This window comes from Colletes gigas, unplaced genomic scaffold (assembly GCF_013123115.1).
Source record: "Colletes gigas isolate AHSC1104 unplaced genomic scaffold, ASM1312311v1 Colletes_gigas_Sc00041, whole genome shotgun sequence".
In the NCBI taxonomy this organism is placed as follows: Eukaryota; Metazoa; Arthropoda; class Insecta; order Hymenoptera; family Colletidae; genus Colletes; species Colletes gigas.
In genome coordinates, this window is record NW_025106670.1 from 1309518 (window position 1) to 1335207 (window position 25690).

Genomic DNA, 25690 nt, shown 5'->3' on the forward strand with positions numbered 1-25690 from the left:
TTCGTGTACTCATAACCATGGTATTTGACATGTCGAGTTCTGTTCCTTTCCTCCGCATAATGTGAATAATCTTTATGACTGTTTTTACTGGATTTGTTTATTTTATTAGCGCTTCAATACGCAGATATTGAACCAACAACCATAATGTTTTCGAGTGACGTAGCACCGTAACGAATTTCTCATCCTACGTGTCAATTGAGGTTAGGACCGAACGGAACGGTCGTGCGATGTGACTGATCGAAGTTATTCGAGCATGCCGAAATTCAGAATGCTTCCGCGTACATCGCGGATCGTAGCACTGTGTTCCGCCGCGAATTTTATTAACGCGGCCGATCGTGTTATAATGCCTATAGCAATTGTCCCGATGACCGACGAATTCAAATGGAATTTGCATTGGCAAGGTTGGATACTCTCCGCTTTTGCCTTTGGTTATTTCACTAGTCAGGTACGATTAACCACTCATACGTTCTCTGATTAATTTACGCTCCTCAGTTTTTGTTATTGTTTTTAACCAATTACACGTTACATCTACCAAAGAACATACATGTTACCTCGTTGCTTCGTGTGGTACCATATGTAACACATTTCTATAACCTTTCTGCTAAATCAGATTATTGGTGCAAGTACAGCAAATAGATTTGGGTGCAAAACAGTGCTAATGTTAGCGGTTTTATTATGGTCTATTAGTACAGTTGTAACTCCAATTCTAGCACAATCAATTCCATTGCTCATCATTTGTAGGGTGATTCTAGGACTCGGAGAAGGTCTAGGTAAATTATTATTCAACGTTCAATTCCGCATCTTTATTCTAGTTGATCTAACACAGTATTTCTTGTAGGTTTGCCAGTTATTTTCCACCTGTTTGCTCATAATGTTCCTGTAGAGGAACGCTCTCGTGCATTTGGGTACCTCGTAGCTGCTGGTTCTGTTGGACAAGTAGTCGCATCTATCGTAAGCCTTATCAATATTTATAATTAAATGTTTATCGATGTGTTACAGTTAATTAATTTCTTTTGAAATGTACAAAATACTTCCAGTTGTGTGCAAATGTATTATGGCAAACAGGTTTTTACTTATTTGGGTCAATTGGTATTCTCTGGACACTTCTGTGGTTAATACTGTATCACGAAACTAATTCTCAGGATGAAATTCCATTATTTGTACCTAAGGTGGTTGTTGTTTTTTTTAAAATTATTAAAAAGTGAACAAAATAAGCCAGAATGACTAATTGACTCTTTTTAATTTTTAAGGTAATGCAAATTAGGAGTTTGCGTTGGACTGAATTCATTTCACACTGGCCTTTATGGGCACTGTACATAGCGCATTTTGCAATGAACTGGAGTAACTATATAATAATGCAATGGTTGCCAACTTACTTAGCAAGAAATCTGTCGGCTAATAAAGAAAGTATTAGTTTGACGGCGCTTCCGTACATTGTAAATTCTCTCGTCGGTATTGGTACGTATTATTTTAATAATATCGAGTAAATAAATTCTATTAAATAATTTATTATTTTTTTGTTGCAGTTGCTGGACACAGTGCTGACAATTTCATACAGAAGAGATGGTCGGTCTTGTCTGTGAGGAGATTGATGACGAACATAGGCCTAGTTGGTCCCGGCGCATTTTTATTAGCATTTTGTGCCGTGGACAATTTACTCGCTGCAGTGATGTTAGCATTGAAATTGTTCTTTCTAGTATTTAAACGTTACGATATATCTCACATTGTCACTTTGTCTGTTGCAGCTTTGTTTCGATATCCATGGGCCTTTGCGCATGCAACTCTGCTGGCCATCTTAGCAATCATGCAGATATAGCACCTAATCACGCGGGCATCACTTTTGCCATTTCTAATACTATCGTAAGATTGAATTCTCCTAACTGTGACCTTAGAAAAACTTAATAAGCTCTCTTTAGTCCTTCTAGGGTTAATAAATGCTATTTTTTAGGCGACTATACCGGGTATTCTGTGTGGACCGCTGACGGCTGAACTGGTGACCGCGTCTCACGGTCGTTGGATGCCAGTTTTCGTGTTGGCAGCAGCAATCAATTTCACGGGGGCCATTATATATCAGAGTCACAGTTCCGCACTTCCAGTATTGTGATATGCTTCGTCGAGAACGAAGCTCGCGAGCGTAAAATTCGGAAAATTTATACGATCAAAAGATGCTGTGAAAATGTACCTTCGAATCCTGTTCATTTATTACATGCAGGACATCAATACGGCACATTTATACATCACACGTCGGTTAATTAAAAACATATCATGATACTGAGTACGTGAGATGCGAGAGATTCTCATAATCTTATCGTTCGGTTCGCAGTCGTAACGTTAGCGCGGATTGCTGTTTATATATAGTGCCATAGCTTTACACACACACACGATGGAATTGGTTAATCATGTTAATTATCGAATGTAAAATACAGCCTAATTAATTATTATTTTTTAAATCTTTTTTAAGGATGAACGGATAGAAGGTGAGATGTTCAGATATGTGTATATAAAGGGTGTCCTTGAAAATTGGCGCCAAACTGTGGCGGCTTATAATACTAATCCAAATAAGCAAATAAGAATCGATGATTATTATTTTGAATTTTTATATGAATTCCTTCAAATGGCTTTGTATTCCGAAAGTAACGATATTTGGATCCATATTTATCATGAATTTTTTTATGTATTTTGATGAGTAATATATGCCTTGAAAGTTTGACATCAACTTTCATCGACATCTTATATGTATAAAAGAAACTGAATTTCTCATTCGTTATTATAGAGAACGAATGTATATTCTGTAAAACATAAGACTGTATATACATATATATATATATAGAGAAATTTAATTGTCACATATTACATTTAAATGTCTTTAAAGCACCGTCACATAGGAAGATATTAATGATTAAAAAAAAAATATGTTTTCTAAAATATGTAAATTATATCTTTAAAAAACTACCCTCGTTATACAAAACTAAAATTTACATTTTCGCTGTATTTAATATTTAAGTTTACATAGGTTTCAGCGACGCGTCTTTTCTTAAATATTCCGATCGAAGCACACGCGATAGTGCATTTCGAGATAGATTAGTGTCCAATGCATGCAATCCCATTTCCAAAAATGGATTTTCCTTTAGAGATGATTCCATTCCCGTTTGAATCGAAGTATCAAAGCATGATGCATTACTATCTCGTGTTAAACGATCATCCTTTTTTGAATATTTAACATTTTCGTTTATGATTTCGTAATTTTTAATTGTTTCCATGCTCTGTAATGGAGAATTGTTTTCGTTATCGTCATTGTCGTTTGCAATGTCGTACATATCGAAAGATTGTATGTTTAATCTTTTCAACATGTCTGCCACATCGTCCGACGATGAAAACAATTCTTTAGGTTTTAAATCCTCATTATTCACGAAATTCTTTTCCGCGTCGCTAATATAGTCCTCCAAATATTGTTCAATATCAGAACTCATCTGTTTCGTCGATTTTAAGGGAGCTTCGTTCAAGTTCCCTTTTTTAAAACTCGATGATAAATTACCACCTGATTTATTCTTGACAGAGAGCAGAGATCTTGTTTCCAATTGTTTTTTAAAACTATTGTTGGAACCGTTCGAAATTTCATCGACAATTTTTTTGCTATTTCCTTTCGGGAAAAGTACGTTCTTAATTTTGTCAACTTTCTCTTCGAACGGAGACTGCGAATCATTCAACGCTTTGGTCGCGACTCGTAGATACTGATTCGATTTAGGATCCAAATACGACTTTTGAATTTTGTCTATTTCCCGCGTCATTTTATCCAACGTGTCGTACAATTGTTTCGATCGAGATCCTGGGACTAAATTTCTGTTCCTTAAAGTTCGCCAATCCGTCTTTGCCTTTTCTAAATCGCGATCGATCTCGCTGATGGGATTTCGTCTTCCTTGAAAATTAAAAATATCATCAATAAACGTGATAAAGAATAATTAGTAAAAATCTCACGTTTTTCAGTACGATCCATCGTCTGTTTTCTTATCATTGGTAAATTGGTGTTTTTATTATAAACAGTTGCATCTTCTTGCTTTTCCAAATTGTTTGGCGCTGAGTCGCAGCGCCATTGCAATTTAGGCAGACCATTGCTAGAATTTTGTTTGATGTTTAGAGACTTATAGGGGGAATCTGGAAACGTGTAACAGTTTAAATGTTTGATAGAATCACGTTCTTTTCGTTTGAGATTTATTTACCTCCTTGACCAATGTTAAACGAGCTTTGTAATCCCGGTTTCACGTTCCTCGTGTCCGATTTGGAGTTTCCGGGTGGATCGAATTCGTACAGGAAACTGTGCGTCGCCGTGACCCTCGTCTGCCTTTTTACTTTCCTGGGCACACTTTCTGTAGACTGTTAGTGTTTCTCGAGGTATTAAAAGCAATTTTAACAGGCTAATAAAAAGTTATTTAAAAGGAAGTCATTTCATAAGCCTTTGCGACTTTTTAAAAACGAAAATCTTACAAAAATCTAACGAACAAGAGGTGCATTCGTGACACAGTTCATGACCCAATTATAATAGTACTTTTAACACTTGAATGGGATGATAATGATTTGTCAATCTGAAATGTGGAAGAACGGAATTGTTTTTGTGAATAATACAAATTTTTTCGTTTGAAATTTAGATATCTACGAATTGTTGACAATTTATAGTAAAATAAAATATTAATATATGATAGTGTTGAGTCGTTCGTAATTACTCGATCAGTGGCGCCACCTGTAAGGTTGAAGATTCGCGTCTTTCATTAATCAAGTCTTTTATCAGGTGTACAAACGAATAATTCAAATTATCTTAAGCAGTTATGTAATAAAGTTTAAAATTAATAGATTTTCCCGCTCTTTTGCGGTCATATAGTGTTGACATGTGTTAAAACAGAAGATAGTTTAGCGAAAGGGCCAACATAACCTTCACAAGTATTCAACACCGGTCCGATATGCACTTCCAAATGGCTTGACGACTTTACCAGGTACAAAAACGTAAAATTTTTCCAAAATAGAATTCATCAGCTGTCTGAAAGATGGCTTAAAGTTATAGAAACTAACAAAATTGGATTATTCATGTGTACACCTAATAAAATAGAAATATCCACGAATCAAACTTTACACGAACTTGCCCTATCCATCGTAATAAAATATTAAAGTTTCTAATAATATTTAGGGTCTATGTAATGGTTTTCTTATAATTTTAACACTTTACCGACCGATAAAACAGTTAATTAATCGGCTATCGGTCGGTAAGCGTTGGCCGGTAAAACAGTTGATTAATAGGCTATCGGTCGGTAAGCGTTGGCCGGTAAAACAGTCGATTAATAGGCTATCGGTCGGTAAAGTGTTAAGATTAAAATGTTTGCTCGATGAAATACGCAATGACTTATGAAACAATATCAGTTTCAATATAACACGTCTAACTTTGTTTAACCTCCATCTTGGTACTCTCCTTTCAACATCCAAATGTAACTCGTTCTTTTCACACTTTGAATGTTGTTTGAACTTGTAACGATTCGCATCCACGATTCGATCGTCGTCAGACGATATTGCAGATTTCGGTGTTTCTTTCTTATTAATTTTAACCAACCGCGGCCTGCGAAGTTCCATAAATCAGTCTTTTCAAAAACTACGCGCATAATTCGTTCTATTTTCAAGCGTACTAACATTATGGATCTCTTTTCACTTTTATTTGCTCGATCAGCATTATGAAAAGAAACGTGAATTAAATTCATCGTAATTATCTTTATCAGTTCGCGTGTCTGACAAAACTGTTCTTACTTGTTATAAATATTCGCTCGAACGTAATCCTCGATTATTTGTTCGGGTTTAACAAAATGCTGAAAAGCGAATACGACTTCTTTTCCTTTCTTCAAGAAAATCGGTCCCTGGCAAACAGGTTTCCTTTTTGTCGAGCTCCAAACAGATTTGCTCCAAATTTTACGATCGCTGAAATACGTTCTTTCATTACGTTTGTTTATCGACATAAATTAATGAAAATCATAAATAAATTTTCTTGTTTTCTTGTCGTTAATACTTCTTGCCAATTTGTAACATCGAGGAAAGATCATTTCAAGTATTCTTCCACATCGAATGTTAATAAAAATTGTCAAGAATTGTAAAACGATCAAGATTTTCAAGATTAGAAGTAATTCGAGACTTCAGCCATTTTGTGGTCTCGAAGTGATTCGAGATTCCACCGCTTGAGGTGTTTGGCGCCCTTTTACGCATGCAAGCGCGCCATTTTGCAGATTCCGTACCTATCACGACGTGACGGCGACGTTATCTCTTTGAATTTATCAATTTTCTGCGAATACTCTTTGCTCTCTGTCCGTTGTTTCGTGGCTTCGACGAAAACCGACAATCCGTTGATACGTTTGATCTCTTCCCGATTATGTACCTTGGACGTTAACGATGCTTCGGGATATAATGGCAGAAATGTCGGTGAACAGTGTAGCTTGTTGCAACTCGGAAAACCTTCGAACGTTCTCGCCAGTTCCGAGAATGATCCTAGAATCCTCGTTCAACTTTCGAAACGAAGTTTTAACCTGCCGTAAAACATGTTTTGATCGAAAATATTGCGCCAGAAACAAAATAAAAGTGATCACGAATTTTCTATCGAGGCCAACGTCCGACGACTAACGAAAGAAAGTGCAAAGTTAGATGTTTCGCGAATGTTTCCTGTGATCGGAACTTGGCCAATCGTGGAGAACATTTGATAGCAGAAACGCGATGGCGACGTTCGAAAATTTGCCTTAACCCTAACAAAATTATGTTCTTCGTACGGAACAGTTCGTAATCTGTTTTTCTTTATTTTGTCACTGGTAGCTTTCGCCATTTTGTAATATTGTCGTGACGATGAATTCCGTGTTGTCAACGTCTCCGTTCGCAAACTTTGAGGATCCGACGCGCAATGGAACTTTACACGCCGAAGCACGTCTCCTTCAACAACTTTCGAAGACAAATGGATGTCTCGCGAGAAACCAGAAGTTTCCGAGAAACGAAGCGTTGCTTCAGAATCTGCAGAATCTTCCTCCGGAAGAGGAGTACGAGATAACTCTTACGGTAACATCGAGCAGCGTATCTCGTCTACAAGGAAAAACTGTGCAATCAGGCACCACCGTCGCTAAAGTGCATTCCAAAACGACATTGAAGAAGAAGGAACCAAAAAACAGTAGGTTTCCACTGATATCCATTTCCCGCCAAAAAGATAGCACTCCTTGAATTTTTTTCTCGAAACTGGGTAGGATTTCCAAGGTATGTCTAATGACCAAAAATGATTGTAATTGACCCCTTTAACTAAATATATTTTTTTCAGAATGATTTGAAAATTTTTAATTTTATCCAAAAATTTCATACTTTCACGAATTTTTTTCTCGAAACTGAGTAGGAATTCGAGAATATGTGTAATGACTAAAAATGATTGTAATAGACCCCTTTAACTAAATATATTTTTTTCAGAATGATTTGAAAATTTTTAATTTTATCCAAAAATTTCATACTTTCACGAATTTTTTTCTCGAAACTGAGCAGGATTTCGAGGATATGTGTAATGACTAAAAATGATTGTAATGGACCCCTTTAACTAAATATATTTTTTTTAGGATGATTTGAAATTTTTTAATTTTGTCTAAAAATTTCGTACCTACTGGAATTTTTTTCTTGAAACTGGATAGGATTTCGAAGGTATGTCTAATGACCAAAAATGATTGAAAATGACCCCTTTAACTAAATATATTTTTTTCAGAATGATTTGAAAATTTTTAATTTTGTCCAAAAATTTCATACTTTCACGAATTTTTTTCTCGAAACTGAGTAGGAATTCGAGAATATGTGTAATGACTAAAAATGATTGTAATGGACCCCTTTAACTAAATATATTTTTTTTAGTATGATTTGAAATTTTTTAATTTTGTCGAAAAATTTCATACCTTCTCAAATTTTTTTCTCGAAACTGGATAAAATTTCGAGGGTATGTCTAATGACTAAAAGTGATTGTAATTCACCCTTGTAACTAAATATATTTTTTTTAGGATGATTTGAAATTTTTTAATTTTGTCGAAAAATTTCACAACTTCTCGAATTTTTTTCTCGAAACCTAGTAGGATTTCGAAGGTATGTCAAATGACCAGAAATGATTGTAATTAACCCCCGTAACCGAAAATAATTTTTCCAAAATGATTTGAAATTTTTTATTTTTGTCGAAAAATCTCAGATTTTCTCGAATTTTTTTCTCGAAAACGCGAAGGATTTCAAGGATGTGTCTATTCACTAAGAATGCTTGTAATTGACCCCTGGAGCTAAATATAATTTTTTTAGTATGATTTGAAAATTTTTAATTTCGTCTAAAAATTTCACACGTTCTCGAATTTTTTAATCGACTAAAATAATTTTTTACACCCATTAAACACTCTAAACTTCTAAAATTAAGGAACTGGTATACTTCCAGGGTGTGCTATCATTTTGTCGCGCACTGTATCAGTGAAATTCGCAATTACATAGTCGCCAAACCAATAAAATGCAATTTAGTCGGTCTCATCGCAAACATTGTTAAACAGGTGCGCATGGCAGTGATTATATCGACTCTCAGAAGCATGCAACATCGTCTCGTGACTTTCCAAGTCGAAAAAACGAAGTTTCCAAAGAAAACTACGACCGCAAAACGGTGGCTCCCAATTCCTTGGATTTCAAGGTCCTCGAAAGGAACTCTCGTTCTTCCAAGAAGCAGGAAACCCAATTGTCTTCAAACAACACACGAAATGCAGAAGACAGAACCATTGGAACTGCTCTCTTCAGTTGTCCGTTCGAGTTAATAGAGATCTATCCCGGAAACAAGGATCAATCTTCAAGTTTCAATAGACGATCCTCCGAAGTGAGTCGAGAAGGAAGCTCGATGAGATCCTTCCCGAAGGAGGACGACGAAACCTCGAAATCCTCGGTCTTGGAGGAAGATATTTATCTCTTCTCCAAGGCGAGATCGAAGAAAACAGAAGAAGTATGCCAAATCGACGAGAATAAAGTAAAATGTACGCGGAGAAACGAGAAAGATTGCGTGGAAAGCTTTTACGAGTCTACTTCCGGTGTCTTGCAAAATGGAGACTCCTCAGGCCAACCGACTCGGGATCGAGGGAAGATCGATCGAAGTTCCAAGCAATTGGAGACCAACAAGAATGTAAATTCTGTAAGATCAGGTTTGAAGAGAAAGGAGGAAGAAAAAATGGCGAACGACGTTTCGAAGAAGACACTGGAGGATCCAAGGACGATCGAGGATGAAAACCAAAGCGTCGTTTCGAGTTCCTCGCGCGAATCAAACGTGTTTAATAGCGACACTCATTATGAGAACTCTGTAAGTTCGAGCGGAAGCGGGATTTCGAAATTGATGATCGACTCTGATCGATCCAGCACTTACGAGCGTTCAGAAAGCGATGTATCATCGATGGAGAATACAGTAATCGATCTGAGAGAAAAGAAATCTAATTCTGAGAGAAAGAACGTAAATACGGACGAAAATAATACGAAGATAATTATCGATAAACGAGAAATTGAGAAAAATGGTATCGTTGATTCGAATAAAATTGGTTCGTGCAACGAGGATAGTCGAATATCGGAAATAACGAAGGATCGAGGCTTTGAAAAGGGATCAAGATTCGCGATGAAAGATTCTGGGGATAGAAATCGACTGAATGTTAACGGCGATGTAAAAATATGTAAACTTTTGATGGAAATACACGAGCATCTGTCCAGCGATTGGCAGAGAATGGAGTGCATCAGGGCGAAGCAAGATGGCGGCGTTTCAGTCGACTCTCTTTGCTCGAAAATGACGCTACAACTTCTAAATAGCACCATCGAGAGGTACAAGAAAGTAATTCATTCTTTTGTGTGCAATTTACGACCTTTTCTTTTGGAAAGTTTGGTTTAAAATGCACTATGGGTCACAAATATTGTTGCAAGGTAAAAAAGCAGTTTTCAACAGGTGCAAGAGTTACATTTACGGTTCAAGCAATAGCCACAAAGCTGAATTAAAGATTACCAAACTGTTTTCGAAACACGTTATTCAGCTAGTGAATGCAGTGAACCAGAATAAATTAATAATCGAAGAACACGGTGGGGATACTTTATTTTTACAAAGATAGTCATATTCTGTAGATTATTAATTTGTTCTAATTACAGAACGCCAGTTAAATAGCATGCAGTCTAAAGAAATTGTCAGAGAACAGGGTGGAAATAAAAAAGTAAGGTTTAGAACGCGACAAGGAATTTAACACTTTACCGACCGATAAAACAGTCGATTAATAGGCTATCGGTCGGTAAACGTCGACCGATAAAACAGTTGATTAATCGGTCGGTAAGCGTTGGCCGGTAAAACAGTCGATTAATAGGCTATCGGTCGGTAAAGTGTTAATATCGTTTAATATAGAATTTAGTATCATTTTTTAATATAATTTGGACGCAAATAATCGCGATTGATTAATTTCTGATGGATTCAGAGGGGAATTTTGAACGAAGATTCGTTTTGGGATCGCTGGACATGTGAAATAAGTTGCGCGATCGGATCCATCTTCAAACTGATCAAATGTGTGATGACTATGAACGAAGAAAAGGAGAATGTTCAAAATCAGCAACAATGTAAATTGAGAAATTGTCGTGGAACGAATGCATCGTCAGCTAACGATAAAAAGTAATTTTTAGAATAAATTTTTTGCTCGTGCAGGGACTAGAATAGATTGTTTAAACAAAGAATGCATATTTGTTGTTGATCAGTGTAATTTGTCATTTATAACGTTGTAATCAGTTTTGTAATCAGTAGACTGCGGATCTTTATGCAAATTCACATTTTTATTAATAGAATTAATGAAACTAATGAATTAATGAAATTAATTAAATAATTCGTATCTTACTTTAAGTATTTCTTATATTTTTGCATATTAAATGCATTCTGTAGTGTTTTGAGGATTAAAATTCCCCATAAATGCATATCCGCAGTCTAGTATTCAGAAATTATATTTTGTAGACACATTGTACAAATATTTAAAAACTACTCCATCAAATGCTTCCATATAAATTTTTCTGGTGCAAATACTAAAAACAAAATTTCAGACAGAAGTGTGGAGTCGTTCGATCCAAAATGGCGGATCTAAATCCTACAAAGAAGAAGAGTTCTATTGAAACACAGATGACTGTCGCTTTCAATTCGAATAATCCGTTGAAGCAATCGAAATCCAAAGCATCCGTGAGACTCGTATCCCCCAGGAATCTTGAGAAAGAGAAATTCATGGAGGCTACGCAAAACAGAGTTGAGAAGAAAGTGAGCGACAATGGCCGCCACACTGAGAAGAAAAGAGTCGCGAAGAAGACGACATTGAGCGCGAATTTCAGTCAATCGAAGCAGATGGCGCCACGACAAAAGCATCGAGTTTCTGGTAATCCACAACCGGTTTGGAGACCTGGTGGATCGGTGAAACTTCCGTCTTCGAGCAGCGCTACAACGTTGACGCAAAAATATCGCCCATTCGCCAAGGAAAAAGGCAATCAACCGGTGGAAAACACGAAGTGAGCCTAATATTGAATAGAAAATTCTAAAGAATTGGGGAATAAACATCTCGACCTCTCTTGTCAGAGTTATTGATATCAGGGATCCCATTTTCATCTGCTTAACACTTTGTCAAATGACCAAGGTCAAGGATCATGTAATCTATTTTTCGAATTTTCCTTTCAGAGAGGCGAAACAGAGTAGAGCTATAAGCGAGTTTAAGAAAAAGGTTTCCCAGGAAACGTATTCCAAGGACGTGTTTCCTACGCTGGAAACTGACGCCTGCAAGATCTCAAGAAAAAGAAGCAACGCGAGCTTGAGGGCTAGTCCACGTCTCAAGCCAAGACCAGGAACTTTGGGAGTTGCAACGCAAGGCTACAGTGAACCTCTGCGGAATTCTGAGTCTGTTTGCTCGAAGAACTCTGAGAAGACATCATCTTGGGAGAAGATAGCTAGACAGAAGACTCAGAAGGAATCTAGGGTTCTTAGAGTATTGGAAGAAATTATAAAATCCACACCGATAGAGAAAAGGGGGAGCAAGAAGATTAAAAACGTAGTTGACTGTTATCGTGTTCAGGTTGAAACGAATTCTCCTCAACTGGAGCAAACGATCAAAGAAGAAACGAAGATTCAGGAAGAAGAACCCACGAGGGACGTAGACTCGAGTCGACCTGAAAATCATCGATCAATGGGGAAGCTTCTAGAGCAACCATTAACATATGATGTTACTCCGTTGTTTACTAATGTTAAAGAAAACACCACAGATGAGGAAGTGAGCGTAAAGATTGAAAATTCTCAACAGAATGCAGATTCGAGCTTCGTCTCTGTGGTCAGTGCAAGCTGCATGGCGGATTTCAGCTCGAGCTCCGATTGCGTAGCCAAAATCGAGTCCTCCAAGTGCTGTCAGACATCCTTGAACTCTGGCTCTTCCTCGTGTACCTCGAATCCGGAACAGAGGGACGAAAGGTCCAGAAAACGTAGCAATCTACGCGTGTCTTTTGTTAATTGCATCGAGGATCGACAACGATGCAATGGAGAAAGCTGTAGGAACTCGATAGTGGTCAGAGAAGAGAAGAATTTATCAGTCGTAGGAGAAGAAATGTCTGAAAATTCAACACTCTTTAAAGAAAAGAAGGATTCATCAATTGTAAAAGTAGAAAATTTAAAAGATTCAATCCGGGAAGAAATATGTAATCCACTTGTTAATGAAGAAATATTGAAGAGTCTATCAACTTCCAAAGAAGAAAAGTCCAGCAATCCATCAATAGTAAAACTAGAAAATATAAAAGATCCAATCTGTAAAGAAGTATGTAAGAATCCACCTGTTGGTGAAGAAATGTTGAAGAGTCTACCAACTTCCAAAGAAGAAAAGTCTGAAGATGTATTAGTTACAAGAAAAGAGAAGTCTAGCAATCCATCAATTGTAAAAGTAGAAAATTTAAAAAATGCAACAATTAGAGAAGAGAAACCCAGAAACCCATTATCTCTAAAAGTAGAGAAGTCAATAACGAATCCTCACACGACGTCATTGACAATGTTGAAAGAGTTTCTTTACAACCAAGGTGTCGATATCGACCTGGTGAACAAAGCTGAACAATGTTTGAAAGATAAACAGAGAATACGCAGACGTTTGAAGCAGATATCTGCTAGCTCTGTCGACGTTTCATCCAGCGTTCATGGTAGCAAAGGCAAATTGAGAAGAGTGGTGGAAAGCAACGAAGACGATGTTAATCATGCAGACAAATTAAGACACGTTGCAACTAGTACAGAGAAGAATAGCAAAGATGCTTTCTCACATACTGGTTTCCAGTGCACAACGAAAAGCTTGCAAACTATACCTGAGGAGAACACTTTTGCATCGACCAAACGACAGAATATAGGAACACAGACGGAAATCGCTACGGTGAAACACGTGGCTAGCGAGTGTCGCGAGAAGATGACCCAAAAAACAGAAAACTTGATGAAAAACACCAGAAACGTCTCTACGATGACTGACTCGTTTCCAATCAGCGATAATTTCACGGAAACTGTACGCGTTTCCTGTGTTTCGAAATCGGTAGCCACCGAACGCGTCGATTTTTCTACGAGCTCAGAGAAATGTAATGATTCGTTAGAAAAATCGACTCGTAAGGATGATCGAGGTTCGCTGAACAAGTGTCGTCACGAGTTGTGTCAGTTGTTGAGTCAGACGCAGCGTGACGAACAAAATGAGTCGTCATCCAGCTCTTTGGATCTGTCTTTCGAGTACTTGGAAGAAATCGAATCGAACAAGCTCGCTGAAGTTATTTCCAGCGAAACAATGGCGGCTCTTCGGGTCGCTGAGATCCAAGCACGCAACGTGTACAGAGCAATTGATATATATAAACGTCATTTGAAGGTCAGGTCGAACGAACTTGAAGATCAGACGGAAGAGACGACTAATAAAGACTTCGAAAGTTGCAAAGAAATATTGGAATGCTTGTACAAGAGCAACGATTTTGATATTGTCGTAACGAGAAGCTACGATCGTTTGGGCAGTGACGAAGATCGCGAGGCATCCGAAGCGTCCATCGATCGTGAGAATAAATCCGAGCGCGTAATTTCTAAATTTGTTTCGACGTCGAACGTTCCATTTGACGAAGATATATTTGGCGAGATCGATTCAGAAATTCCCAGGAAGTCGTCCAGTAGCGTTGTATTAAAGGACACGAGATCTTTAGTAGAATTCTTGGTCCACGAAACGGAAAACGCGACGATCGAGCAGATACGTTGCACCCAGAAAATCTCTAACAGTAAAAACCTGAGGTTTCGCAAGAAAATCTCGAAAACTAACAATGGAAAACTGCGTAATCGGTTTTTACTGTTCTCGAGGGAAAACGTGTTGCCTCTTGTCTATGGTGTCGTGTGCTCCATTGTGTTTTGGTGCTTGCAATTCACGATCACCTGCGACATCGTCGCGTGATCCCTTCCGCCATCTTGTATCCCGTTTGTATCACGTTTGTGTTTGTAAATGTTCCGTTGCATTTGTATGTTGTGTCTGTGGTTCTTTTAAGCGATTAAAAACGACGCTTTTTGCATTCAGTAGGGTCGTTTTTAACACTTTACCGACCGGTAGCGGTCGGTAAGCGTTGGTCGGTAAAGAAGTTGATTAATACGCTATCGGTCGGTAAGTGTTGGCCGGTAAAACAGTCGATTAATAGGCTATCGGTCGGTAATGTGTTAATTAAGTCTTAATAAAAGGTTATTTTTAATATGTAGCTAAATCATAATTAACGTGGTCAAAATTACTACTTTTAGTACATCTTATCTTCTGAAATTATCTACTTCCTTTATCAAAGTATATCAAAATTTAATTCCATAAAATAGTCTCTTCTTTTTACTGTTTTTGGGTCATTGGTCATTATTTAACTCCTCACAAAGTTTAGGTAAACTAAAAATGTTACTAAAATACTCCAGACATAGTTTATTGAAACATTTCATATCATTATAACATTGGATTTGGATCCTTCGCGTACAAACTTCCTCGTATAAAAACATTTAGAAAATCTTGAAGAACAAGAAGAGATTCCACGCTTAAGTCTTGCAAAGGCCATACACATATATATTAATAATCTATAAAAAGTTATCAAATACAATAATAAAAATTAAAGATGACCGACATAATAATAACAATGATGGGGGCTCCTAACATTCTTCACGGACCATTCTCATTCATTTCGCGTGCTAATGTACAAGAGCTCCCAGTTATTTTTAGGTGCAATTCTCTTCGCTTACATAAACTCCGTTCCGAGATGTGATCTCAGCCTTCGTCCAAACACGCATAACGTTCGTAATCCTTATATCTATGCATTCAGACGACTCACAGAAAGATGTTTTTAACCCGGTATTCGTCATCGATCGTAAACGGAATAACTTCCGTAACTGTGAATGGCGGTGACTCGCATTCAATGTCATGAATCATGAATATCACTCATCATGAAGTTCACTCGTCCTCGTCGAGGACGTCGATGGTAGCCGATCCTGTGATGTCTACCAGCTGCTTCGAGGTGAAGGTAGCGATGATCTTCTGTTGTCCAGACTTCTGTGGGACCAGTTGATGCTCCACGTAGACCTCCTCTTCAGGATCAACGTCCCTGAACACCAAGGTTTTGTTCCTGGATAGTCCTGGACCGGCGTAGTTGAACTTACACTCTGTCAGTATCCTCTTCAAGGGATTCTTGAAACTGAGACTGATCGTTGATGGCTTCCCTACCGTAGGATCGCCTTCGATCTAGAGAAATATTTGATCAATTTAATTAATTGTATCTTTAATGTTGTCAGGTCGCTTTAGCTTCAATCGATGATGCTACCTTGACCACGATGCTCGGTTTCAAGACCTGGAAGTCGTCCTCGTCGGCCCAAGTTTGCCTGGTTTCCTTGACCGTGGCAATGCAGTACAGTTTCATGATGCAATACTCCACCAGCTTGTCCAAATAGTCGTCTACAGTGACCGTGAGCCTCAACTGCTCGCCTGAAAGAAGCCAAACGTGACAGACATACTAACGTTCATAAATCACGGCGAATAAGAAGCTTGTAATAGAAATTTACTGGCGTTTGGTTGAAGAACAAAGTTGCCTGATGCTCTCTTCACTAGATTAGCTTTGACTCCTGTGTAGTAGACGCTACCAGCCGATAGTATGGCTTGAATGGTTCGTGGCTTGTCTGATTTGTTCTTTATGTGCACTATCATAGCGAATGGCTGACCAATGTTCACGCGTTCAAGGTCCACGAGGTCGAACTCGACATCCTCTTTTCCTGGCGCAGGCAGAGAGTAGAACCTTTTTGCTACTTCGGTGCTGCGTACTGCTCTGTACAGCGTCAAACGCTCAGCTTCGGTTCCTGAGTGTAAAATCAATGATATTGTTAATAATAAGACAATTTTATTCAGAGTGAATTGCATAACATTGATAGAATGAAGTACTTAACACTTTACCGACCGGTAGCGGTTGATTAATCGGCTATCGGTCGGTAAACGTTGGCCGGTAAAACAGTCGATTAATAGGCTATCGGTCGGTAAAGTGTTAAAAGAGAAGAACCGTTTCAGAAACAAATTCTGCATATGTAAACAAACAAAAAAAGAGTTTGTTTACACATGTGTTTCATCTGACTTTGTTATTGTATTATTCCCCAGCTTTATGTTAGAACAATTCTTCTGAAAAAAGTAGTTGATGTATTGAGATAATTATTTATAAGTAAAATTCAATATTTAATGTTGAACCTAAGTTGGACCATGAGCCATTATAGTGCTAGGTGTTATTTTTACCTTCTTTTGCCTTGTACAATGGCGTTATGTCTTCTCTGTCGCGGTCGCCATTAGGATCGAAGATCCAAGGCGCTTTCGTCAGGATCATTCGACCAATGCTGTTGGCAGAAACGATTGTTTAAATTTTCTTCGAAGGAAATAAATGTTAGTTAAGAAAATGATCCGTAAATCATGAGGCGCCAGTCGTGCAATTATGCAATTTTGACCTTCGAACACGCCTCGAGTTTGCATAAACATTTCGTCGTTGCGTCTGCCAAGATTATGTCGATTTATAATACACGGTGTGCCTCGCGATAGTGTCAAGGCCACGGTTGCAGATGCAACGACGAATTTAGAATGAGCCGATGAATCATGAAGAAATGAAAACACAGGCGGTAGACTGTATTTATTTTGCGATTAACCATCTTCACGATCGCTGTAATTACTTTGTGCAATGATGCAGAAATGCATTTTATTTTTCTTGCAATAGGTATTTACAGGATGGTTTAAAAAATATTGTATATATCTTGTAAAATTACGTTTCAAAAAAGAAAAAAAAATGTAGAATAATCTGCCTTATTTTTAATTGTCAATCTTCAACAGTGACGTGAGATTCGACTGTTTATTTAAAATAAGATAAGATAGAGGAGCCACTTCTTTTAAAATTCTTTTGAATCCTCATCAGTACTCACTGGTACTTGTTACAGTCGATTTTCGAGTAACCAAGATCGCTTTCCGGGTCCTCCTTCCATCTCATAAAGTCAGCGTTCACGGAGGCCACCATGAACGTTACGTCATAGTTGTAGCCAACTGCGCCTTGCCTGATGGCTTCCACGGAAGCTGGTCCACATTGGTAAAAGCCCTCGGAGGGCTCTTGGGGCGTCGAGTCGATCGCCTGCCAGCCACCATAACCTTTGGGTAAGTCTGGTCGAGCCATCCAAACGTCGTTCCAAACGTGATAATTCCATATGGAATCCTCGCCATCGAGATTGTTGGGATCGTAATCTAACTCCTCGTTGTCTATGTCGTAGTAACGATCGACGGAGAGAGAAGCATTTGCATCGTGGGCGGATACTAAATTAGAAACCACCCTGGATGGTATACCAAGAGCACGACACACGGTGGTCACCGTGCCAGCAAACACCCAGCATTGTCCATATTTCACCGATTCGGTGCTTTCCAAAAATTGCTCCAGAATTGGAACGCTTCCGGTCCAAGCAGCTGGCGCAGTGCCATCGTCGTATTCGCCGTCCCAGCGGCCTGTTATCACTCCCTTGTCATCGTTGGAGTTTATCTGAACAGAATCATTAACACATTACCGACCGATAGCCTATTAATCGACTGTTTTACCGGCCAACACTTACCGACCGATAAAACAGTTGATTAATCGGTCGGTAAGCGTTGGCCGGTAAAACAGTCGATTAATAGGCTACCGGTCGGTAAAGTGTTAATTAATTAATTTCTGGGTGAACAAAGAAACAGAACAAAGAATCTGGTAATAACTCTTTACGGCTGTCCGAAAATCAGTAAACTTCCAAGCGCTATATCTTGAAAACTAATGAAAATCGGGTAAATAAATTGCAGGTTAATGAATTCGTATTGAAAAACATTATCGGATGATCCAAAAAAAAATATATAGTTCCATTTAAAAAACGAAACTTCATAATCGTATCTTTGAAATTAATAACATAAATGAAATTTCCGTTTACGCCGGAATGAAGATCCTATTTTATCCTGCAATTTTCATATAAACAATTTTTCCGTATCGTCGATAGTTATTGCAGTATCGCGACTCTCACACTTTAGCTGGGACACCCTGTATGGCGACACTTCCCACAGTCACCGCCAGAGGGCTACGTGCTCTCACAAGTAATCGACCGGTCACCTATTCTTATATAGACTCCTCGATTGATTAGAGAACATAACAGGAATAGACTTACGATTCTTGAGATAGCCCTGCACATTTTCACGGGGTCCCCTCTGGAAACAGCCTTAATACCGGATCTTTCCAGCAGCAATTGACAAGCTGGAAGCACGCAGGCGTCGAATTGACCGAATACCCATTCTCTGCCTCGAGAACTTCCCCATGGGCCCACCCACACCTTCCCCACGTCGTTCAGAACGTACTCGTCCAGGAGTTGTTCGTCCTCCATGTACACGAGATCCTCTAACAACCGAAACAAACAATACAGACTCCATAAAATAAAAGAGGATTGATATAGTTCCTCAGTTAAATCATTATGGTATGTCTTTACATCTATTATACGTATTTTAATTCACATTCGGTTGAGTAAGAAGGATAGAGAAGAGAAATCCGAGCTTTTAAACGTTTACACGTGGTGTTCTCCTGTGGCTAATAGATTCTGACTTTAATAAATTGTGGAACGCAAGGAAATAGAAGCGTGAGTAATTAACCTATCTTCATTTTCGTTAAGATATAAAACTAATGTTCGATTTCCATTAATGAACATTGTATTTGGTCCAACCTTTCATCCAGGGATTGAAGAGCAAGTAGATGTTCTTGTCGTAGTTGTACGTGTTCGGAGCTTTCCTTCTTCCCAAGGTGGTGGTCTCCACGTTCAGTTGCCACATGCCGATGGGACTGTCGATGGGACTTCTGACTTCCACGGACAAATCCATGCCGCTGACGCCGATCATGCGTACACCCCATGCCTCCAGATCGGTTAAGTAAGTGTCCCTGTTGGTGATGGTGTTAACGCCTCTGGTTCCTTTCAGAACGTTTGGATTGGGACCGAAGCTGAACAGCAGCCTGACGATGTCCGTCTCATCTACGTATTCACGATTGAATCTCAAGGCCACGTTGAAGGGCTGACCTCTTCTTAACACAGTCGTCGGTGGATCCAGGTGCACCAGCTCGTAATTGATCGTGTGATGAGCGGTTGCGTTCTCTTTCTCGTAGAGGTACACAGAGTCGACGACCAGTGGTTCTTCAGACGCCATTTTGTCGGTGCTGTTTCAACATAATTCAGATTACATTGTTACGAGCATCTGATGGTTAGAGTCTAGTCACTTATAATTGTACAAATTCTAAGTTAGGTCTTCTAGAGTAGACTATCTTTTACATGTAAAATTTTTACCAATGAGGATAATAATTAAAACGGTTTCTTATTTATTATTAACCTTTTAGATGAACAGGATTCAATGAAATGTTAGTAACATTGATATAGAAAAATAAACGATACTGAAAATAAAATGAAATAAATTGAGACATATTGAAGATTTATGGGCAACTTTCATTCACGACACAGCGTGCAAGCGATGTGTAAATGAGTGGGAGCTAGTTTTTGCTAGTAAATTCTTCGAAATTTTACGCATCGATCATCGGAATGGGACGAGGAACTGGCGAAAGAAAAAGTAGTATTCCGCTACACGGTAACGCGAGTTTTTTTCTTCGAAGACTCGACGCATTCGCCGAACTTGTTGCCATAAACGTGCACCGACAAATAGGTACGCAAGAATCCTCGCCTTGTATAGGAATTTACATTCGAATCGTCTGTTCTATAAGAGTGTTCTAATCGAATTCTAATCGATTTAGTTATTCGTGAACTATGGGACAATTCACGGAATTATTTAAATTTATTTATAAATAATTTTCATTTGTTTTAAATATTAAAATTATTATTTATTATTCTATTTTTTAGGATGAAAGATCGACGATGAGTTAAACCATTTATGTTAGTTTATTTATTGACCCACGCTAAATACCATGGTAAATAGATAACAAATAGCCGAATTTGTAATTATTAATTGTGAAACGTTTCATAAATGTGGAAACTTCGTTTTGAATTGTTTAAATGATTCGTTTATTTAGTGATTATCGACGTGTAATGATTAATAGTCTCTATCAGCGCGTTTCGAAATCGAAGTCTCGAAGTTTCCCGGAACATTTTGTAACTGCTATCTCGAGGATGCAACATGGCGGACCCAGGTTGCACCCAAATACCAGGCGCGTTTTCGATCGCTGGGAATTTACCTTTGACTCATCGAGTCATTGCGTAAATATCCGGGATACATATCCCGGAACGTGACACGACTTGCAACAACCTATTTTCACCCCTGTAATGGAATCCATCCGACATCGACGAATCTCCACAATGATTCATCGATCTCCGATGAAATCTCTTCCGAAAATCGTTATTCAAGTCCGATACTACTGCATGATGTTTCCTCTTACGTTTGACAATTGCAAACCAAAAATTCAACAGAAATTTAATCAGAGAAATTTAAAACTTGATATGGACTTTGATAAATGTGTTGTATTATTCGGTAACTGAAGAATATTTTTATGCAATAACAGCCTTTTCTCAGTTAATAGAAATTCTATAAATACCATAACATTTATACTACTGCATGATGTTTGCTGGAACGTTTGACAATTGCAAACACAACAAAATTCAACAGAAATTTAATCAGAGAAATTTAAAACTTGATATGGACTTTGATAAATGTGTTGTACTATTCGGTAACTGAAGAATATTTTCATGCAATAACAGCCTTTTCTCAGTTAATAGAAATTCTATAAATACCATAACATTTATACTACTGCATGATGTTTGCTGGAACGTTTGACAATTGCAAACACAACAAAATTCAACAGAAATTTAATCAGAGAAATTTAAAACTTGATATGGACTTTGATAAATGTGTTGTACAATTCAATAACTGAAGAATATTTTTATGCAATAACAGCCTTTTCTCAGTTAATAGAAATTCTATAAATACCATAACATTTATACTACTGCATGATGTTTGCTGGAACGTTTGACAATTGCAAACACAACAAAATTCAACAGAAATTTAATCAGAGAAATTTAAAACTTGATATGGACTTTGATAAATGTGTTGTATTATTCGGTAACTGAAGAATATTTTCATGCAATAACAGCCTTTTCTCAGTTAATAGAAATTCTATAAATACCATAACATTTATACTACTGCATGATGTTTGCTGGAACGTTTGACAATTGCAAACACAACAAAATTCAACAGAAATTTAATCAGAGAAATTTAAAAATTGATATGGACTTTGATAAATGTGTTGTACAATTCAATAACTGAAGAATATTTTTATGCAATAACAGCCTTTTCTCAGTTAATAGAAATTCTATAAATACCATAACATTTATACTACTGCATGATGTTTGCTGGAACGTTTGACAATTGCAAACACAACAAAATTCAACAGAAATTTAATCAGAGAAATTTAAAACTTGATATGGACTTTGATAAATGTGTTGTACTATTCGGTAACTGAAGAATATTTTCATGCAATAACAGCCTTTTCTCAGTTAATAGAAATTCTATAAATACCATAACATTTATACTACTGCATGATGTTTGCTGGAACGTTTGACAATTGCAAACCAAAAATTCAACAGAAATTTAATCAGAGAAATTTAAAAATTGATATGGACTTTGATAAATTTTGTACAATTCAGTAACTGAAGAATATTTTTATGCAATAACAGCCTTTTCTCAGTTAATAGAAATTCTATAAATACATGAACAATATAATTGCACAGCTTCCTTGACAAAATGACAATTTGAAGGTAGTTTGAAAATGATTGAAATTAATTCTCGTTCCTCGTTCATTAAGTATCTCGTGAAGAGTTTTATGGTAATGTCCTTCCAAAGGAACCTGTATCTCGATAAGAGTGAAACCGGTCGAGAATCTGTTTTGAATGAATTGCGTAACTGTTAGCATAATTGAACAGGGTTTTTCTTGTCTCCATAATTGTACCTATCGGTTTGATTAATATGTACTTCCTAGTGAGAATGTCTCATTGAAGGAACGAGTAAAACAAACGATGTTAATGCATAAAATTAATGATTCTACTTTTAATTTGATTATGCTATTTGATTATGATTCTTTCGTTCTGAACTGTCTGTAAAATATATAATATGGAGAAGAAGCATTTAACTCTCGACTGATGAGGTTTGGTAAAAGGAAACGTTTCACAGTTATTACTAATATTCGGTACAAGAATAGACAGCATGATCTCACTCTGATATGGTAATTTTAAGTTCCAAATTAAGTGGAATGCACACTCTGTCTGCTCGAATATAGGTAGTGTAATTTGCTATACAATTATGAACTATACAATCAGTGTGAAACAAAGCTAGTAAAGAATAAATTTAATTTATTATCTTTGTTTAATTGTTACAATAAATCAAATACTTTAAAAGAGTCGTTTGAAAATGAACGTATCACTTTGATATTATTGTATCAATTGTTGAGGGAATATTTTAGTCCACTACTTTTGATTTTTGGCATTTTCTTCTAATTTGATTTTTATTATATAGATATGAAGAATATTATGATCGATTGGAGACGAGGACAGTGAGATATTTCACACTTTGTTGAAGCAAAAGAATGTGGAGAGTATACCGTAGAAAAGTCCAAGGTACCAAAATGCAAATAATCCATAAAACAGTCAGAAAAATTGAAATATCTCTCGGGAGAATTTGCTCGAAAAATACCTGAGCACAGGTATGCAAATTAGTGAATATTTAACAAAAGATTTTGTATTATTTTTATGAATTAACAGGAAAACAAAACGTAAGAAAAGTACACCCTTACTGACACGTGTAATGAACATAGTAATGCCACAGAAATAATAAAAAACAAATTATATAGAGTTTATCACACGTTAAGAGGCTGATTGAAAATGAAAGATTTTTACTTCGATTGGATCGATGACGAAGCCGGAACGATTAAGAATGAACTTACACTTTCGTCGCTATACTGACATCCTCAGAGTATTACTGGCTTTTTATACGAGCCTCAGCTTCCTTCGAGCTGACCGCAAAATCCCCACCCGCTATAGTGATCGACAACGCGTTAGGTCTTTAATATCTCCACGCAACTCTTTTAATTGTACCAAAATATTAAAGAAACAGTTTTTAAATCTTGTCAACGCAAATAGATCATTAACACATTGATCTACATTTGATCTACAATTCCTAAACTGCAATGAAATTAATAAGTTTTTAAATCTTGTCATCGCAAATAGATCATTAACACAATTTGATCTACAATTCCTAAACTGCAATAAAATTAATAAGTTTTTAAAATCTTGTTAGTGGAAATAGATCATTAACACAATTTGATTTACATTTGATCTACAATTCCTAAACCTTCAATGGAGTTAATAAATGTTTTAAATTCAAAATAGATAAACGCAATTCGATTTAATAAAACTTAATTTTATTACTATTATTTATACTTGTACTCTCATTGTTGATTATATTGTTTATTGTTTGAGACTCTGGCAGCTATTAGTACCTTCATCTTGAGCTATCAGACTCCATTTTGATAACATTTTCTTTGTACTTGAGTATTTATGAATTTTTAAGACCTACTTCTTTTCTGATCCAATTTGTTATTGTATAACTATTAATACCTGTGCATATATTACGCATAAAACAATTAGGAGAGATTTAGAGTACGCATTGACTGAATCGAGGCGTGAAGGAAATATTTAAGAATTATCTTATCGACTTAACACGCATTGCTAATTAGCTAGATGCATCGTAGCTGGATGTTGCGGTTTTCCACAGAATTGATATCGTATTGTAACGAAGGTTACGAGTACATATGAGAGTATAATAATAAACCATAACTGCAAATGTTTCGAGTCGATAGAATTCAACAATTGCAAGAAGGAAAAGTTTCTTAATTAAGAGGTTATGGAAACGAAAGTAACAAAACATGGTATTCATAACTTTAACCCTCAAATTAACTTCGTCCCTCTTTTTAAACGAAATAATTACTTGGTACAACTGAACTAGAAGATCGAAGGAACATTGCTTCCTCTTATATCTTTCTAGGTTAGTGATCTAGCTCGTAAGAATGTAAAGGGAAGATCGATGGATCTTTGATTCCATCTAACACCCGAGCTAATGGCTGCGAATATAGAATTGTTTCTTGGTACAATAAACGAATTTAGATTTATTGTTTGGCTAGTGTTTGGTTAGGTATTAATGGTAGGCAGGTTATTTTTGTTTGAAGACAAGTTCTTTCAACTCTCTTCGTTGATTGTGCATCTTTTATTGGTTGCATTTTCGTTTGTTTCTTCTTCGACCAACGATCGTTGATCACAGAAGATCTTTATTAACGGAGGGTGGTTAGGAATTAATTAGGATGGGTCTCCATTCGCAGCAACCTCCTCGTGGTGAGACCTGGGTAATGTTATTTAGCGTTTAATTAATAATCGTGTCACTCTCAGCTGGGTAATGCAATTATTAATTAAAAACTAAATAATGTTAGCAAATTGGCTGCGATCCGCGATGCATAGGTCATCATAAATACAGAGCTTCTTTGCTAGGCTAGTTTTGATTCTCATTGAGTCATCAAAGATTCTAAAGTATTGTCACAGACGAGATATACAATTAGATCTTTCATCCAATGGATTTTTCTGACCAATTTATCATTCTCATATTTGCCTTCTAGTTCTTAAACAAATGAAATCCGATCCACGTCTTAGCATACTATTTGGAATCTCGACTGCCCAGACATTTTTACTTTTCGATCTATGTTGGCTCACATAAGTGTACCATAAATGATACACGTTCTAAGACCCCTTGATCATACTTTAATTCTTTATAATTCCTATCTATGAGCGTGCATATGTATACCATTAATACGATTGCCCAGAAATACTTTAAGATTGAAAATTAATAAATTAAAATGAGAGTCCACCCTTCGCCCAGTATATAAGAGGTGTTCTTATTTTTATAATATGAACTTAGGCATCAATTGCTGTAGGAAATAATTAATAATGATTTATCTCGATATGATTTCAGGTAACTAAGCTTCTGCTGGTCTCTACATGTCTCTGCTGGTCTCTGCTGGCCGCCACTGGCATCTGCTGACC

The 25690-nt window shown here is 37.0% G+C and overlaps 3 protein-coding genes across 3 annotated transcripts; 2 read left to right on the top strand and 1 right to left on the bottom strand.

Moving 5' to 3' along the window:
• LOC122402871 (sodium-dependent phosphate transport protein 1, chloroplastic-like) lies at positions 1 to 2535 on the top strand. Its single transcript, XM_043406028.1, has 8 exons — positions 1 to 445; positions 611 to 770; positions 839 to 951; positions 1038 to 1169; positions 1251 to 1458; positions 1527 to 1671; positions 1746 to 1860; positions 1949 to 2535. Exons 1-8 carry the CDS (start codon positions 254 to 256, stop codon positions 2102 to 2104), a joined length of 1221 nt encoding a protein of 406 aa, XP_043261963.1. The 5' UTR covers positions 1 to 253; the 3' UTR covers positions 2105 to 2535.
• A 4326-nt stretch (positions 2536 to 6861) lies between these two features.
• Positions 6862 to 14474, top strand: LOC122402878. Its single transcript, XM_043406036.1, has 7 exons — positions 6862 to 7216; positions 8562 to 9855; positions 9977 to 10107; positions 10174 to 10235; positions 10491 to 10681; positions 11101 to 11553; positions 11720 to 14474. Exons 1-7 carry the CDS (start codon positions 6862 to 6864, stop codon positions 14472 to 14474), a joined length of 5241 nt encoding a protein of 1746 aa, XP_043261971.1.
• Positions 14475 to 14986: 512 nt separating this feature from the next.
• On the bottom strand, positions 14987 to 23548 carry LOC122402867 (hemocyte protein-glutamine gamma-glutamyltransferase-like). Its single transcript, XM_043406024.1, has 8 exons — positions 23498 to 23548; positions 19280 to 19764; positions 18734 to 18960; positions 17486 to 18087; positions 16815 to 16912; positions 16100 to 16390; positions 15862 to 16022; positions 14987 to 15782 (listed from the first exon to the last, which is right to left on the bottom strand). The coding sequence occupies exons 2-8, from the start codon at positions 19752 to 19754 to the stop codon at positions 15495 to 15497; spliced, it is 2142 nt and encodes a 713-aa protein (XP_043261959.1). The 5' UTR covers positions 19755 to 19764; positions 23498 to 23548; the 3' UTR covers positions 14987 to 15494.
• Between the last annotated feature and the right edge of the window lie 2142 nt (positions 23549 to 25690).

Bases quoted from the DNA above. Each gene is read 5' to 3' on its own strand.
- LOC122402867 (XM_043406024.1), bottom strand. From the start codon at position 19,754: ATGGCGTCTGAAGAACCACTGGTCGTCGACTCTGTGTACCTCTACGAG. The intron at 16,391-16,814 runs GTAAAAATAACA...TTTTACACTCAG, and splicing joins ATTGTACAAGGCAAAAGAAG to GAACCGAAGCTGAGCGTTTG. The intron at 16,023-16,099 runs GTAAATTTCTAT...GGCTTCTTTCAG, and splicing joins TGTTCTTCAACCAAACGCCA to GCGAGCAGTTGAGGCTCACG.
- LOC122402878 (XM_043406036.1), top strand. From the start codon at position 6,862: ATGAATTCCGTGTTGTCAACGTCTCCGTTCGCAAACTTTGAGGATCCG. The intron at 10,682-11,100 runs GTAATTTTTAGA...ACAAAATTTCAG, and splicing joins TCGTCAGCTAACGATAAAAA to ACAGAAGTGTGGAGTCGTTC. The intron at 11,554-11,719 runs GTGAGCCTAATA...TTTTCCTTTCAG, and splicing joins CAACCGGTGGAAAACACGAA to AGAGGCGAAACAGAGTAGAG.
- LOC122402871 (XM_043406028.1), top strand. From the start codon at position 254: ATGCCGAAATTCAGAATGCTTCCGCGTACATCGCGGATCGTAGCACTG. The intron at 1,170-1,250 runs GTGGTTGTTGTT...TTAATTTTTAAG, and splicing joins TTCCATTATTTGTACCTAAG to GTAATGCAAATTAGGAGTTT. The intron at 1,861-1,948 runs GTAAGATTGAAT...GCTATTTTTTAG, and splicing joins TTGCCATTTCTAATACTATC to GCGACTATACCGGGTATTCT.